This window comes from Scylla paramamosain, chromosome 26 (genome assembly GCF_035594125.1).
Source record: "Scylla paramamosain isolate STU-SP2022 chromosome 26, ASM3559412v1, whole genome shotgun sequence".
NCBI lineage: Eukaryota > Metazoa > Arthropoda > Malacostraca > Decapoda > Portunidae > Scylla > Scylla paramamosain.
The window spans coordinates 1,205,885-1,220,712 of record NC_087176.1 but is presented as its reverse complement, the minus strand read 5'-3'; the positions used below and the strand labels follow the sequence as shown (position 1 = coordinate 1,220,712).

The 14,828-nt window shown below is 43.5% G+C and overlaps 2 protein-coding genes across 6 annotated transcripts; both read right to left on the bottom strand.

Annotated features, from left to right (window-relative positions):
• Positions 1 to 3,566: 3,566 nt before the first annotated feature.
• LOC135113545 (uncharacterized) lies at positions 3,567 to 8,304 on the bottom strand. 4 transcript variants are annotated; one of them, XR_010274873.1, is made up of 5 exons: positions 7,705 to 8,304; positions 6,236 to 6,488; positions 5,789 to 6,004; positions 5,532 to 5,699; positions 3,567 to 4,677 (listed from the first exon to the last, which is right to left on the bottom strand). XR_010274873.1 is itself a non-coding variant. In XM_064028798.1 (5 exons), the coding sequence occupies exons 2-5, from the start codon at positions 6,483 to 6,485 to the stop codon at positions 4,447 to 4,449; spliced, it is 837 nt and encodes a 278-aa protein (XP_063884868.1). In that variant the 5' UTR covers positions 6,486 to 6,501; positions 7,705 to 8,304; the 3' UTR covers positions 3,567 to 4,446. The 4 variants fall into 4 exon arrangements, 3 of the variants coding, with proteins under 3 accessions (XP_063884868.1, XP_063884866.1, XP_063884867.1); XM_064028798.1 differs by having other exon boundaries at positions 5,532 to 5,671; positions 6,236 to 6,501; XM_064028796.1 differs by having other exon boundaries at positions 5,532 to 5,671.
• A 147-nt stretch (positions 8,305 to 8,451) lies between these two features.
• Positions 8,452 to 14,541, bottom strand: LOC135113543 (poly [ADP-ribose] polymerase tankyrase-2-like). 2 transcript variants are annotated; one of them, XM_064028795.1, is made up of 8 exons: positions 14,440 to 14,541; positions 13,580 to 13,792; positions 11,135 to 11,315; positions 10,695 to 10,793; positions 10,294 to 10,392; positions 10,008 to 10,195; positions 9,668 to 9,772; positions 8,452 to 9,472 (listed from the first exon to the last, which is right to left on the bottom strand). In XM_064028795.1, exons 2-8 carry the CDS (start codon positions 13,595 to 13,597, stop codon positions 8,711 to 8,713), a joined length of 1,452 nt encoding a protein of 483 aa, XP_063884865.1. In that variant the 5' UTR covers positions 13,598 to 13,792; positions 14,440 to 14,541; the 3' UTR covers positions 8,452 to 8,710. The 2 variants fall into 2 exon arrangements, with proteins under 2 accessions (XP_063884865.1, XP_063884864.1); XM_064028794.1 differs by lacking the exons at positions 13,580 to 13,792; positions 14,440 to 14,541 and adding an exon at positions 13,251 to 13,424.
• Between the last annotated feature and the right edge of the window lie 287 nt (positions 14,542 to 14,828).

The window sequence follows — 14,828 nt, the reverse complement described above, 5'->3', positions numbered from 1 at the left end:
CAGAGAGAGGCGATGACACGTAACCCGTATTCTGTCCAAGCCACCGGAAAGTCACTCAATGGCCGCAAGTGTCCTGCCAGATTCCTCCTCTTGTGTCCTCCCGTCTCCTCGTCTCCCGGGCATTGTAACAGAAGGAAGATAACTGGGACGAGTCTGAGCTGCACTTTTAGCCTTTGTGTTTAGCTTTTGAAGATTTGAGAGTTATGAATGATTGCAATAGAACGGTTTCCTTTCAAAGAGAGAGAGAGAGAGAGAGAGAGAGAGAGAGAGAGAGAGAGAGAGAGAGATGGGAGGAGATAGCTAGGTTAATATACGTGATCAGGCCACATTAGTGTAACCTTTCTCTCTCTCTCTCTCTCTCTCTCTCTCTCTCTCTCTCTCTCTCTCTCTCTCTCTCTCTCTCTCTCTCTAAGGAAAAAACGCAGCGAGGGAGAAACGGAAGAAAAAATAAGTAGAAATAGAAAGGAGGGAGGGAGGTAAGAAGGGAGGGAGGGAGGGAGGGAGGGAGGGAGGGAGGGAGGGAGGGTGGGAGGGGAATGAGAAGAGGGCTCTCTGTTATGGATGACATTAGGTTCACCCATTCTTCTCTCCTCCTCCTCCTCCTCCTCCTCTTCCTCCTCCTTTTTCATACTCCTGTCTCCCTTAAACTAACCCTAACATATTTACCTAACCCTTACAGCATCAATCCTCCTCCTCCTCCTCTTCTTCCTCCTCCTCCTCCTCCTCCTCCTCTTCCTCTTCCACATACTACATTACTAACTCACTGTGCAATGTATAAATTCCAAATCAGTTTCACTTTCATATTTCTTTATTTTTTTTCTAACTTGATTTTTTCGACTTGATTCGCAACTACCCTCACCCCTCTCTCTCTCTCTCTCTCTCTCTCTCTCTCTCTCTCTCTCTCTCTCTCTCTCTCTCTCTCCCTCTGCCTCGTGTCAATAAGGAGCGGCTGCCTTGGACAACTCGCTAATGGCTCGCTCGCTCCAGAGGAAGGCGGTGAGGAGGGGGCTGGCGGGCGCGGTGCGAGGCAGAGTGCTGGCTGTGGTAAGGGTGACGGTAATAACTTGGTACACTTTGCTTACTTCGTCGTCATTCGGAGAGAGACGAAGGAGCGGCGGTGGTGTCAGGCTGGGTGTGCTCGTGGTGTGATAAGAGTCATTGATTGACTGACTGATAGATAGATTGATATATAGATAGATAGATAGATAGATAAACAGATGGATGGATGGATACATACATGGATAGATAGGTAGATAGATAGAAAGATACAGACTAATTGACTGAATGAGTGAGCGACTGACTGACTAACTGACTGATAGATAACTGGATGACTGGGAGACTCACCGATTGACTGACTGATTCTCTCTCTCTCTCTCTCTCTCTCTCTCTCTCTCTCTCTCTCTCTCTCTCTCTGTAAGGAATGACAAACCAAAATCTTTATTCCACTTTCTTCCTGTTTCGGTTATTCAACTTTTCTCTATCTCTTCCGCCTCCCACTCCTCCTCCTCCTCCTCCTCCACTAACGACCAACACTTGAGACCAAACAAAAGAACGTACACCGGCGTATCCTTTGTCACTTCCCTTTGTTGGACACGCATGCCCGCCCGCAAACCTTTTCCCCTTATACAGGCACCATTGTGGGCCGGGAAGTCCTCTACCTCTACCAATGGTCTTTATTGGGGGGTCTTGTACAAAATCCTGCTATTCACTCCAAAAAAACAGGTGAAATTTGAGCTATTGATGTCAGACAGAATATTCTCTTTACCGTGGCGTGGTTAGGTCATGTCAAACTACTGAATGACTCCATCTTGCTTCCCTTTAAGGATATTCTTCCCCATATATGAATTTTTTTCCCCCTCAACCGGCCTTTTTTTTTTTCCTTCAGCGTGGTTTTTTCCTTTCAATGGCCTTTTTTCGCTTAGATTTCTTTTAAGCCTAACTATTTTTGCATGAGAGAGAGAGTTTATTTATTCAGCATAACTACAAATACGAGTAGGAACAAGCTTTAACCTCTCTCTCTCTCTCTCTCTCTCTCTCTCTCTCTCTCTCTCTCTCTCTCTCTGGAATGGTAAACACGTGAAATGGAGTAATAAGGAAAGGAAAAGAAAGGAAAGGACATGAAAAGAAATTTAAAAAGTGCAGATAGAATTAATTAAACAATGTTAAGCCTAACTATTTTTGCATGAGAGAGAGAGTTTATTTATTCAGCATAACTACAAATACGAGTAGGAACAAGCTTTAACCTCTCTCTCTCTCTCTCTCTCTCTCTCTCTCTCTCTCTCTCTGGAATGGTAAACACGTGAAATGGAGTAATAAGGAAAGGAAAAGAAAGGAAAGGACATGAAAAGAAATTTAAAAAGTGCAGATAGAATTAATTAAACAATGAAGTAAAATAATGAGACCATCTTGAAATCACGAGGAGGAGGAGGAGGAGGAGGAGGGAGGAGGAGGAGGAGGAGGAGGAGAAGAAGAAGAAAAAGAAGAAGAGATGATGATGATGATGATGATGATGAAAAAGAAAAAAAGAAGAAGAAGAAGAGATGATAATGAAAAAGAAGAAAAGAGAAGAAGAAGAAGAAGAAAAAAAAAAAAGAAAAAGGAAGAAGGGGAGGAGAAGGAAAAGGAAGAAGAAATAGGAAGAAAAGGAAGAAAAGTAAGAAATATAAAAACTGGAAGAAGAGACGGAATCTGAGAGCAGGAGGGTCTAAGAGAAAAGGAGGAGGAGGAGGAGGAGGAGGAGGAGGAGGGGGAAGAGAGTATGAAAAAGTGTAAACGCAACAATGTGACGCTTCCCCTTGTACTATTATGCTCTTGTCATATGAAATTACCTTAATCCTCAGAACACGCAACAATGGCACCGTGCTCTCTCTCTCTCTCTCTCTCTCTCTGACCACCACCACCACCACCGCCGCCGCCACCACCACTCTGAGGCATAATATATATCCAGCGTCGGGAGGAGTGTCACATTTTACTTGTATAATAAAATTCAGAATATAGCATTTTTAACGAGCGTTGTTTGTCTTGGAGGCGAGTCGTGTGAAGGGAGTCAGCTGGGGGCGCTTAACGAGCAGCCAGGGCACGTGTGGCGGAAAGGGGGAGCACGAGACAGCCCCCCGTCCCCTCCAACTTCTTAACCCCCCCCTTCTTTTTTTTTTTTTTTTTTGTCTCTTTAGCGTATTTTTTTTTTTTTTCTCTCCATTTTCTTTCATCCCCTCCTGACTCGCTTATACTACTGATAGTTTCCAAACCTCACCTCAACTTGCTGCCACTGATCTCTCTCTCTCTCTCTCTCTCTCTCTCTCTCTCTCTCTCTCTCTCTCTCTCTCTCTCTGTTCTGTTCTGTAAAGAAGTTGAGTAGAAACAATATTTACATAAAAAAATTAGGACTTAAGGAGCAACGCTTATTCCTCATTAGAAAGAGAGAGAGAGAGAGAGAGAGAGAGAGAGAGAGAGAGAGAGAGAGAGAGAGAGAGAGAGAGAGAGAGTAGTGTGTAAAGAAAGGGAAAACAATAAAAGGAGTAATAATGACGCATAAAGGAGAAATACATTAATGGAAATGAATGAGGAAAAAAATAAATAAATAAGACAGTAACACACACACACACACACACACACACACACACACGGAACAAAGCACTGCATCATAATATTTCTGCGGACACACACACACACACACACACACACACACACACACCATTCTATCAAGCCTCACTCAGCTAAAGTGTTTCAAAAGTTTACGCTTCGTGCTTCAGCGTTATTACGAACCTTCCATTGTTACCTGAGAGAGAGAGAGAGAGAGAGAGAGAGAGAGAGAGAGAGAGAGAGAGTTTCTAACTATACTAAAGTAAAGCTCTTTTGTTACGTCTCCCATTTTCTGTGTGTGTGTGTGTGTGTGTGTGAAATTAATCGATTCGTGATTAGCTAATAAGTATTTTGTTTGTTTATAAAGAGCCCAAAGAAGAAAGAGGCAAAATGAGGAAGAGAAGAAGGAGGACGATAAACTAAGTACAAAGAAGAACAAAAATAAGTTGAACAATGACAATAAGAACATGATAATAAAGATTATGATAACAATGATAATAAAGAAGAAGAAGAAGAAGAAGAAGAAGAAGAAGAAGAAGAAGAAACAACAACAATATTAACAACAACAACAACATGAAGAGTAATACGAATAATAGTGGAAAGAACATAGTCTACGATAAACTACTCTGCATTTTCTTCTTGGTACTTAAATTTCCATTTTCTCAAAGTTAAATCATAACATAAACTCAAGTAAACTTCTACCTTGATTTCACTTATTACAATTTTCATTCAGCATCAATAGCATGATTTCATACTGTACTTAGGTGAGTGTGTCAGTGATGGAAAGGAGTGCCAGGCTTCAACACAGCGCGCGCAAAAGACAAATGTCTTGTTCTTTTCTTGTTCTGTAGTTTTCATTTCATTCTAGTTCCAGCATAGGTTGTTTCCCTCTTGAGTCTTTAAGACGGGTTCACACCTGACAATTCGCTGCTGAATTGCCAGCCGCCGCAAGCCGCGTAACCCCGGCTGCTGGACTTTCATGCCTGGCGGCTGAATTGCCAGCCGCGCCAATAAGACCGACAGGTTGGTCTTGTCCAGCCGCCCGCTGGTTTGTTTACATCGTGTCCTCGGGAAGAGTTGTGGAAGATGTGGTATCTTAAGGCAAAAAAAAAAAAAAATAATTAATACTGGAGCTAATGAAGAATTACGCTAAATATGTGACGGAAAATTGTTACCTTAGCCACGGCAGGAAGGGGCGAGTGTCGGAGGGCCTTGGTGGGTCTCAGCGGCGGTGGGCATGTCCGGGCGCCAAGCATACCGTGATGTGGGGTGTGGTGTGGTGTTGTGTGGTATAGTATGCTGCGTGGTGGTGGTGGTCATGCGGTGTTGTGGTATGTGGTGGTATCTGGTGGTGGTGTGGCGTGGTGGTATCGTGTGGTGTGGTATGGTATGGTGTGGTATGGTATGGTGTGGTGCTGTGGTGTCGTGTTGTGGTGTGGTTTTAACACTACACTTCCACTTGCTTAGCTGCACTGTATGTGTATGTGTATGTGTGTGTGTGTGTGTGTTGCTGATGAGAGACGAGTCACAAATCTGTATAATTGTTGTTTAACTTTAAAATGCCACTTGTGTGTGTGTGTGTGTGTTTTCCAATCCAATGCTTTTATCTTCTTTCTTTATTTTATCTTCTTTTTTTCTTCCTTGATAATACAATACATACTATGTTGAGGGGTCACAACAGAGAGAGAGAGAGAGAGAGAGAGAGAGGCGGGAATGGTGTGGGGAGCGAGGTAATCAGTGACACATAGGCTCTAATCCGATAATTGGCCCAGTACAAGGTTTGGCAGCACCACAGGCCGGGGAATCCCAGTAAATGACAACGCCCAAACGGTCAATTTTAAAATGGTCTGACCATACTTATCTACATCCCTACAAGTTCTGCATCTCGTATGTCAGCAAAGCAGGAGCGCGTCAAGAGTGTGAACGTTTATGAACTCATAGCTACTCACTGGAAGCCAAAGCAGTAACCGCATCCAATCTAAAACTGACGATGAATGTGCGAGAGCTGGATTCAGCGTGACACCCACAGAGTCCAAGCAGAAACTAATGAATGGCTGGCCTCGCTGTCTCGCCCTGCTCCGATCCACAGCTTCGAACAACAGAGCAGTATCAATCACCTTGAAAATCAATAAATAAATGAGTTAGTAAAAAAATAAATAAATAAATAATGTAAACTTCACAGCGGCGCGCATGTTCGCCATCTCACCTGGAAAGGACAGAGTCTCTTCATTTTGTGCTCGCGGAAGAGACAAGTATGAGTGACGGACGAGTATGGAACACTTGAACACCCTGCTGGCATGTGTGCTTCTTAGCCTGCTTGTACAAGTGCGTGAGAGAGAGAGAGAGAGAGAGAGCCCACCTGCTGCCTTGTAAACCTCGGCGTCCTCCACAGTGTCCTGGGTCAGGCCGGTTATCACAATCTCTACCGGAAAACCGATAGTGAAATACTGATCGACTGCGGATTTATTATAATTTTTATAATCATCATCATCATCATCATCATTATCATCATAATTATCATCATCATCATGTATTCAATTTAATTTCTCGAAAACTAAAAATAAAAACTTCCAGAGGAGCTAAAAAGATTAGTTAAGCCGCAGAAGCGTTTGAAAACAGTGCAAGGTTTTCAGCGGGGAGCAGGCAGACCCACCATTAAAGTAGATTTCCTCCACGTCATCATTCGTGTCAGGGTCAATGGCGTCGTCTGTGGCAGAGTCTCGCCTCCATGTCACTCTCTGCGAGTTGGGGAGGAACCCGGAGCGCTGGGCCTCGTAGAACCGCAGGGATTTACGCAACACTTCGTCATGATCGTAGTCTGCGTCCCCTGAGGTGCAAGGAGCAGGGGTCGTCACTGCGGGGCACAGCACGACCACCACCACCGCCGCAAGCCACCACGACATCGCCTATCAGGATGAGCTGCGTGGATGAAGATTGCTTGCCTCTGTTACCTTCTCCCGGGACTCCAACGTTATTTTCCTTAGTATCCTCAACATTATATTCGTGATATTACTACGTCAAATTGTTGTCTTCTGATTGCATTTATAAACATTTTAAACACTATTATTGAAAATGGGTCTTTTGCTACATCAAGCCGTAAGACCAGAACTTTCTTAGGACAGAAAAATGGTTCCTTGCTACATTTCTAGTCCACACAATCGTTCTTTGAAACAGTAAATGCCGATAAATTACTCTAGACGAAACAAGTGAAGAAAATAATTAAATAGTAATGTGCATTCAGAAAAAAAAATAAAAATGAAATCGAGATGAAAATTACAAGATTCGAAGACAAATGATGTGCGGGAGCCACCGGGACTGAGCCAAGGGGACAGACTGGCCCTAAAGACGTCCGTGCAACTTAATCATGAATCAACGGCAAAGGACATGTGTGTCTCACAGGACCACAGGTGCAGGGGATCACGCTCTCAGCACTCTACACTTGTGCCATGCTTTATTCATTGCCGTCACCCGTTCAAAGAAAATGAGGGTTTTACGACTTTTCTTTTCACTCCTTGGTTCACATTTCTAAAGTAATAATTCATCTAACGTTGAATAAAAGAATACATGATTAAAACTGACAGAATTTTATTGAATTTCATGGATGAACATCTTCCTACCCAAATTAAAGTACTTATTTTGAGTGAGTTGCTAAGTGTGCTGATAATAATTTTTCGTTTTCCCACTAAACAACATCATGTAATAATAATGTAATGACTCGCATTACAGTATGAATGCCTGGATTTGCTTTCCTTTGACCTGTGTGGGATACTAGCCAGTATGACCAGTTCGAATCCCGGTCACGTTTGCCTCCATTATTTAGCACAAATTAATTTCTCGGTGGTTCGTAACGGGGAGCGTAGTTTTTCGTCCGGTGTTGGCGGTGGGGTGGTACTGTGAAGATCTGGTAAAGGCAGCGGGACCAGTCTGTGGGATCCGGGTTTGATTCAGGTCCTATCCATTTCCTTATTTATAATCAATTAATTTCCCAATGTTTCGTAACGGAGAACCAAGTTCTTCGTCCAGTCATGACAGTACCCTCGGTTGTGTCGTGCAATATCATCAATACTAACAGAAAATAACTATTCAAAATTATGATAAAACATATGTACAGTGAACATGTACCTGTGAAACAAACACCACGGCTGCGGCGAGGCGGGCCCAGGCCTTCGCGGGTTTGGATGGGTCGGTGGGGTGAAACGAACGCTTTGCGGCTCCTGTGTAAGCTCTGTCTTGCCTGAACATGTTCTTTTAAGATGATCATTTTGCACGCCACATACGATTTTTTCTTTTATGAAACATGTTAAGCAAGTGTTACTTTCGACAAACCTCTGTGCTAGGGTGGTGCGCTAGCACATGTAGTAATGTCCAAATCCAAGGATAACAGCAAACACTGTGTAAAATATCTCCGGCATAATAACAAGAATGTCAAGTATGACCTTATGGCCCAGAGGCCGGCCGCTGACTGCCAGGCGCGCGTGACGCCACCTAAAGAGTGATCGAAAACAAAAGATAACGAGACGCGTTTTAAGGTGGTCTGTGACAGGCTTCGAACCCATGCGTCAACATCCCTCGCCACGTGCTGACCACCTTTACCTGGTGACCTGCAACATGCGTGTGTGCAGCCCATGATGACAGACAGTACCTGACTCAGCTTATGTTAACTTTCTTGCGATGTTTGTTCTGTTACACATTGCCTGTTATTATTTGTCATTTGTCGGTGATGTTCACTCTGAGGAGTTGTTGCTTGTCCCAAAACTGGCCTGCGACGTAGACAGTGCTGGAGCTGTTATCATCTGGTAGTCATCCAATTAAATCACAAGATGTATATACTGATTTTAAAATGATAGGATGTTCAAAAAAAATACAAAATGCTCAACCAAATAGTTTATCTGTGCTATAGGCATCTACCTCAAACCTTGGTCTTATTTCATCTTGCTGCTGGGTACTCCATTCTCTTCTTGCGTCTTGATTCTTTCCCTGTATTCTTATCACATTTACTTTTGAGCAATGGATTAGTTATAGACATCCTTTATGCAATAGTAACAGTAACTGAGTGACTCAGTATCTATACCAAAGCTGTGAAATATTCACAGCTTAGGAGCAGTAAAAGTTGGTTGAATCTTGCCACTCACTTTCGGAGTCGAGGGTTGAAGTAGAATTTCTTACAAAAGTCAAGGTCTTGTTTCTCAGGCGTGGTGCCCATCCCTCGCACCTTGTACCTGCGCTGCACCTCCCGGAACAGATCATCCAGATTATCCTTGAAGGCTCGCTCGGCCAGCACCTCACACATAACTGACAGAAAGGGACTGCCACTATGAGGATCCCTGTAGGCGACGAACCCATCAGAGGTGCTGTAGAAGCTGACAATATTCTTAGGAGAAAAATCCATACTATTATCTGTCTCCCGGACGGGATAGACCTCGCCACGGCAGAACTGAAAGATGAAAATCTTCGCCATCTCCCGGACTTCCCTGCTCCGGTTCTTGATGAAGCTTTGATGCAAGTAGCTCACGCTGATGTCTTGGCCATCCGAGGTCGTGAAGGAAGACGAGTCGTGGCCACCGTGGGAAGACACCACCACGATGGCGCACCCAACATTCTTCAGATGTTCCGAAGTGCTGAACTCCTTAATTCTCCATATGGTGTCCTCCCACGTCAGATCCATGTAAGGCTCCACTTCGTAGCCCATCTGTTGAAACACACTTTTGATGTGTATTGTGTCGTATTCCGCCCCTTGCCTATCTTTAATGTCCTCCACAGGAAAAGTGACGTAGTTGAGGAGCAGGACGAGGCCGGGCGGGTCAGTAGTAGTGTCGTACACGTCAGGTCCAGGCTGCACCAGGTGGCGGGTGAGTCTCACCTTCAGATCTCGATCTGGTTCGTCACTGTCCTGTAGGGAGGTGGTTATCGTTACAACAACAACAACAATTACTACTACTACTACTACTACTACTACTGCTACTACTACTACTACTACTATTACTACTATTACTATATTCATGATTATTTTCAGTTGTAGATACCAAAATGCATTGCTCTTTCCCCTGGACACGCTCGCCAGGGCAACAACACCCCACAGACTCACCAGGGAGGGCTCAGAGATGCTATTAGCCTTGCCGGGTATTTTCTTGCTATCCCTTGTTGTCCTTGCAGCAGACCCCACTCTGGGGCTGGCTTGTGTTGTCGTCTTCTAAGAGATAAATCAGATCAATAATAAACAGGCCAGTAATCACACAGATACATGAATAAACAAACAAATTGATAAATAGCTACAGCCAGTGACCGACAAGTGTACTGCTCGCAGTGCTCTGCACTGCGGACGGCTTAAAGAAATAATAAGATGGAAATTTTCAAGTACTGTTTCAGCTCTCATTGTATTCTGTAATATTCAAACAACTAATTGCTAAAATGGAATCACTTCTTACTGGTCTGGAGAGGTTGGCGGCGATGTCACTTAAGTATTTGGATACATCAGCATGCTCTTTGTTGTCCGCCAACTCTTTCGCCGTCTTGCCGCCAGGAGCATAGTTAGGGTCAACACCCACCTCCTCCACCAGCCACCTCACCACCTCCAGGGACCCGCTGCGGGCAGCCTGGTGAAGCAGTGCCCACCCTGAACAGCCGAAGAGAAGGTGAGTTTAGGCCTTGTCAGTGAATATTTTTTTAACAATATACTGAGATCATTTCACCTTGACCTGTACAACTTCCCACCTGTGCCGTCCCTTGTTGAGGTGTCCGCCCCTCGCTCCAGCAGTTTCTTTGCCACGGTGAGTTTCCTCTGGTTACACGCCATCGCCAACGGAGTTCTGCCTGCAGGAAATCACACAATTATCGGTTTGCTGAGACACCAAAATACTTTATAAAGAACGTTACCAAGGAATGACCTGCATGCATAGAGTCTGAATCTTAAGAGTATGACAGGCAAATAAGGAGACAGACAGGTAGATAAATAGATAGATAGATAGATAGATAGATAGATAGATAGATAGATAGATAGATTGATTGATAGGTGGGTAGATATGTATTAAATAAATACATTAAAAGTAAATGTAATCTAAAATGCGAACAAAAATACCATAAAGTAAAATAACACTTTAGCAACGCCACCCTACCTGAGTTGGACCTCGCCTCCATGTCAGCCCCGGCATCCAGCAACGCCTCCGCCACGTCCGCAGCATCGTGCTTGGCGGCAACGTGCAGCGCCGTCCAGCCTTTGGGGTGTCGTGAAGTGCGAGTAAACGAAATGAAGACAAGATGGTAAAAAAAAAAAAAAAAAAAAAAAAAATCGTAACTAAATTTAACCTCATAAGGCTTGAACGTGTTACTTCTTGTCTCATTTTCTTAAATGCTTTGGGGTTTCGTTAAGACTCTTCTTAAAGGCCACAAAGATGATAATTCAAGTTCTTAGGGGTACTTTTCCATAATGATAACAAAGGTTCCTTTTCAAACTATCGCCTGAATAACGAAAGCGCTCTTGAAATTTCATTCGATTAGATTCTATTACAATTTATGATCCTTGATCTCACGAGAAGAGTCATTGTTTGCTACTAACCTTCTTCGTTCATAAAGTCGACAGAGGCTCCAATATCCAGCAGGACGCGCGCCATGCCCAGTCTGTTGCCCATCGCCGCCCTCATGAGAGGTGACCGCTTGTTCACCAGGCTTTCCGTGGGCGTGCCCTGCCGAACCAGGCGCCTGACTCCTCCCTCGTCCCCGAGCTTCACGCAGCTGTCCTGGAAGAGAGAGGAGCATTTCTGAGGATTTCTTTTGACTGAGTGATTTTCATTAGTGTTACAGAGCAGCTAGAAGCATCTTCAGTCTCCTTTTGTAAAAAATACTTGTAATCCTTCCTATAATTTTAGCCATTCTCCTTCGTGCTAATTCTAACAAACCTGTGCTCTTCCTGTAACATGGAGACATGAACTGCACAGAGAACGACTGCATTTGCAATTTTTGCGTTCTTAAATTCACACGTTTTGCAATATCGACACCATTCAAACCCGACATGTGAAGATCTATGACTGAATGACATCACCGTGATTTGTCTGCCTCGCACTCATCACTACATATACCACAGTATGAACAGAACTAAATGTTTTTCATCCCAAGGACAGAGCCGATAACGCGTCACCAGACAAGGAACAATGTCACTGGTAACCTATGCAGTATTAGTCATTACTGCTAAACAGGGTTGCCAGCCTACTTTTACCAATAGTACTAAGTCAGACTACTGTAAAGTACCAAATCAACACAAAGCGTACCAAAACTTGCGATTACTTACTTGATTTACTTAGATTTGCGTTTTCCCCTCTTCACACACACACACACACACACACACACACACACACACACACACACACACACACACACACATAATTCTGAAGAAGAAAGGAATATAGGACGGAAGGAAGGAAGGAAAGAAGTAAGGGATGGAGGGAAGGATGATCACACACACACACACACACACACACACACACACACACACACACACACAAAACTTCTGATGAGTAAAGGACGGCATTAAAGGAACTAGAGAGGAAGGCAAAGGGTGATAAGAAGCACACACACAGGATATTTAGAGGAAGGATGGACGGAAGGGAAGAGGTGACACACACACACACACACACACACACACACACACACACCTTGAGAGAGAGATGTGGGCTGAGAAAGGGAACGGGAGGAGGAGAAGCAGGTGGTCACCCTAAATTAATTACCATAAAACGAACGTCTCGTACAGAGTGGGTTAATAGTTTCATGGTTAAAAGTTATGTAACGTTAACCAATCACATCAAGTAAAACTGCATTATTAACGAAAACTACTACTGCAGTAAGAACACTTGAAGTACACACAATTCCACACCACTTATAGCGCACTTCGGAGTTTCCACTACGCATCCCTCCCTCTGCATTTTACCTTATCTCGAGTCTGTTGCGACGTTGCCATTTCACTAAGAAACTCATTACTGTTATTTATTAGCTCTTATAGAATAGTACCAGAAATTCGGTATTTTTCTGAAAGTCGTACCAAATCTGGTACGTTAGTACTCACGCCCACAGCAGCAGGGTTGCTTTGGCAACCCTGCTGCTGAGGGTGTGAGTGAGAAGGAAAGGTGCACTGATATGCCAGCAAGTCAATTTGTCGCAGCCCATGTTAAATGTCTGCCGAGAAGCAGACATTTAACTCCCTCCCATTTAACTCCCATTTAACTCCCTCCCATCGGGGTTGCTCCCCGATGGGAGTACCGCATGCCGCAAGATCGGCGTTCGCTAGCTGTACGTAGGCTAGATGCACAGATTATTGGGGGTCAATTGCTGTCCTGTAAGTTACGTACTTTGTGGCTGTTGGAGGTTTTCTCTGACTCTCCTTTTGGCTTCGTGTAGTGCAACCTTTCCTCCATCATTAACTCCCTCGGTTTGATGCATCTTTCCATTTACCCCTTTACTTCCATACAAAAAAAAAAAATCATAGCCATTCCTCTACACACACACACACACACACACTCTCTTTCTCTCTCTCTCTCTCTCTCTCTCTCTCTCTCTCTCTCTCTCTCTCTCTCTCTCTCTCTCTCTCTCTCTCTCTCTCTCTTACTTTAAAAATTAAATTATCAGGTATATCAGTTATTTATTCCGTCATGTAATTTTTTACCCCCATGAGGTAAATTTACCTCTGGTTGAGAATCATTGGTGTAGTGGCTTTGTATTACGTTCAGGCCTTGGGGATCGTGCCACGAGTCTGTGCCGAGGAGGATTAGCCGCCCTGCATACTTCATAAGCGATACAGAAAAGCTCCTCATTATTGCATGTCATCAACTTTGATTCGGAAATGCCGTCTGTTGGCTGTCGCGTCTTGTACCTGATTCAAGCAAACACAGATCGGGACTAGTATATTTCCTCAACTAATAAACATTTCACAGCACAATGTCATAACACACACACACACACACACACACACACACACACACACAAAGAGAGAGAGAGAGAGAGAGAGACTCACTAGTTTCTCTGGGTCCATGGCTGGCAGTGTTGCTCCTACACACTGGGATCCTGAAAAGCAGAGCGTGCACTGCGTTGTGACTCACGCCTCACACATCTTTATCAACACTGGCGCGTCTACTGGTGAGCTTCCTGTCTAGGCACCAACATGAGAGCGGTTAGGAAAGGGCTTCTTTGTTACTGCTCTGGTTATTGTCGTAAACGCCAACAGTCTCTGTTCTCAGTATGCAATGAGAAAAAAAAATTAGATACTTGCCGGAGCTGTGATGTGGAAATATTTTTCCTAAAATGCATTCTCGTGACCATAAAGAAAATGTTAAGCTGTTTGCATGTATAATGAGTACTGATAATTTGGTTGACATATTTGTATAAGGCAAGAAACTCATGGATAATAAATATTTTGCAAACAAGTGTTTCTGAGTTTGTATAAAAAGCGTGTCTGGCATTAATTGAAGTGACGTCACTTCCAAGAACTGTAATCTCATCTTATCATTCTCATTTGCAAAACAACACGTTATGTAATCACGGCACCGCCTACTGCTCACTCATTCACTGCACCCAGGAGCACATGAGGTCACATCTGTCTCTGAGGATGTGGACAATAAAACAAGTGACATGAGGCAATACATGTAATAGAAATATATATATATATATATATATATATATATATATATATATATATATATATATATATATATATATATATATATATATATAGATATATAGATAGATAGATAGATAGATAGATAGATAGATAGACAGATAGATAGATAGATAGATAGATAAATAAAGATAATGATAACATGGAAATCTGTAAGAAGCCATTAGGTCTACCAGTGGCGATTCTTTGATAATACATACCTGTCACAAATTTACCTGATTGTTTTATAAAGGTCCCTATTCACTGTGTAGTAATGCATGACTGCCGATCATTTCACTCCCACACTGCCTTGCTTCCGGACGGTAACTGGGAATCCCATTACGAAACAGATCTCAGCTTGGAATTGACAAACTCCTCTGAGAAATGCTTTAATCCTGGACTTGCATTCGGAAACTTCAGGATGAGACCGATACAAGAAAGGATCCCGCAGCCACATCCCAAGGTCATACTGTAAAGTTCTCAGGTCACCATTCTCAATCTTCAGCCTCCCCTCTCTCTTGTCTCCACCCACTCAAGACTCACCGCTTGACTCACCGCTTTCATCTACATTTCCGTTTCCTTTTTGTCGAGTTGGCTCCATGTAAGAGTT

What these genes read in the sequence shown, in the direction of transcription:
- LOC135113545 (XM_064028796.1), bottom strand. Translation starts at nt 7,824, where the DNA reads ATGTTCAGGCAAGACAGAGCTTACACAGGAGCCGCAAAGCGTTCGTTT. An exon ending in AGAGACTCTGTCCTTTCCAG is followed by an intron (nt 5,672 to 5,788) that starts GTGAGATGGCGA and finishes TGTTGTTCGAAG; the next exon opens with CTGTGGATCGGAGCAGGGCG. An exon ending in GGTTACTGCTTTGGCTTCCA is followed by an intron (nt 4,678 to 5,531) that starts GTGAGTAGCTAT and finishes TTTTGCCTTAAG; the next exon opens with ATACCACATCTTCCACAACT.
- LOC135113543 (XM_064028794.1), bottom strand. Translation starts at nt 13,379, where the DNA reads ATGAGGAGCTTTTCTGTATCGCTTATGAAGTATGCAGGGCGGCTAATC. An exon ending in CGACTTTATGAACGAAGAAG is followed by an intron (nt 10,794 to 11,134) that starts GTTAGTAGCAAA and finishes GACACCCCAAAG; the next exon opens with GCTGGACGGCGCTGCACGTT. An exon ending in GCATCTCTGAGCCCTCCCTG is followed by an intron (nt 9,473 to 9,667) that starts GTGAGTCTGTGG and finishes ACCTCCCTACAG; the next exon opens with GACAGTGACGAACCAGATCG.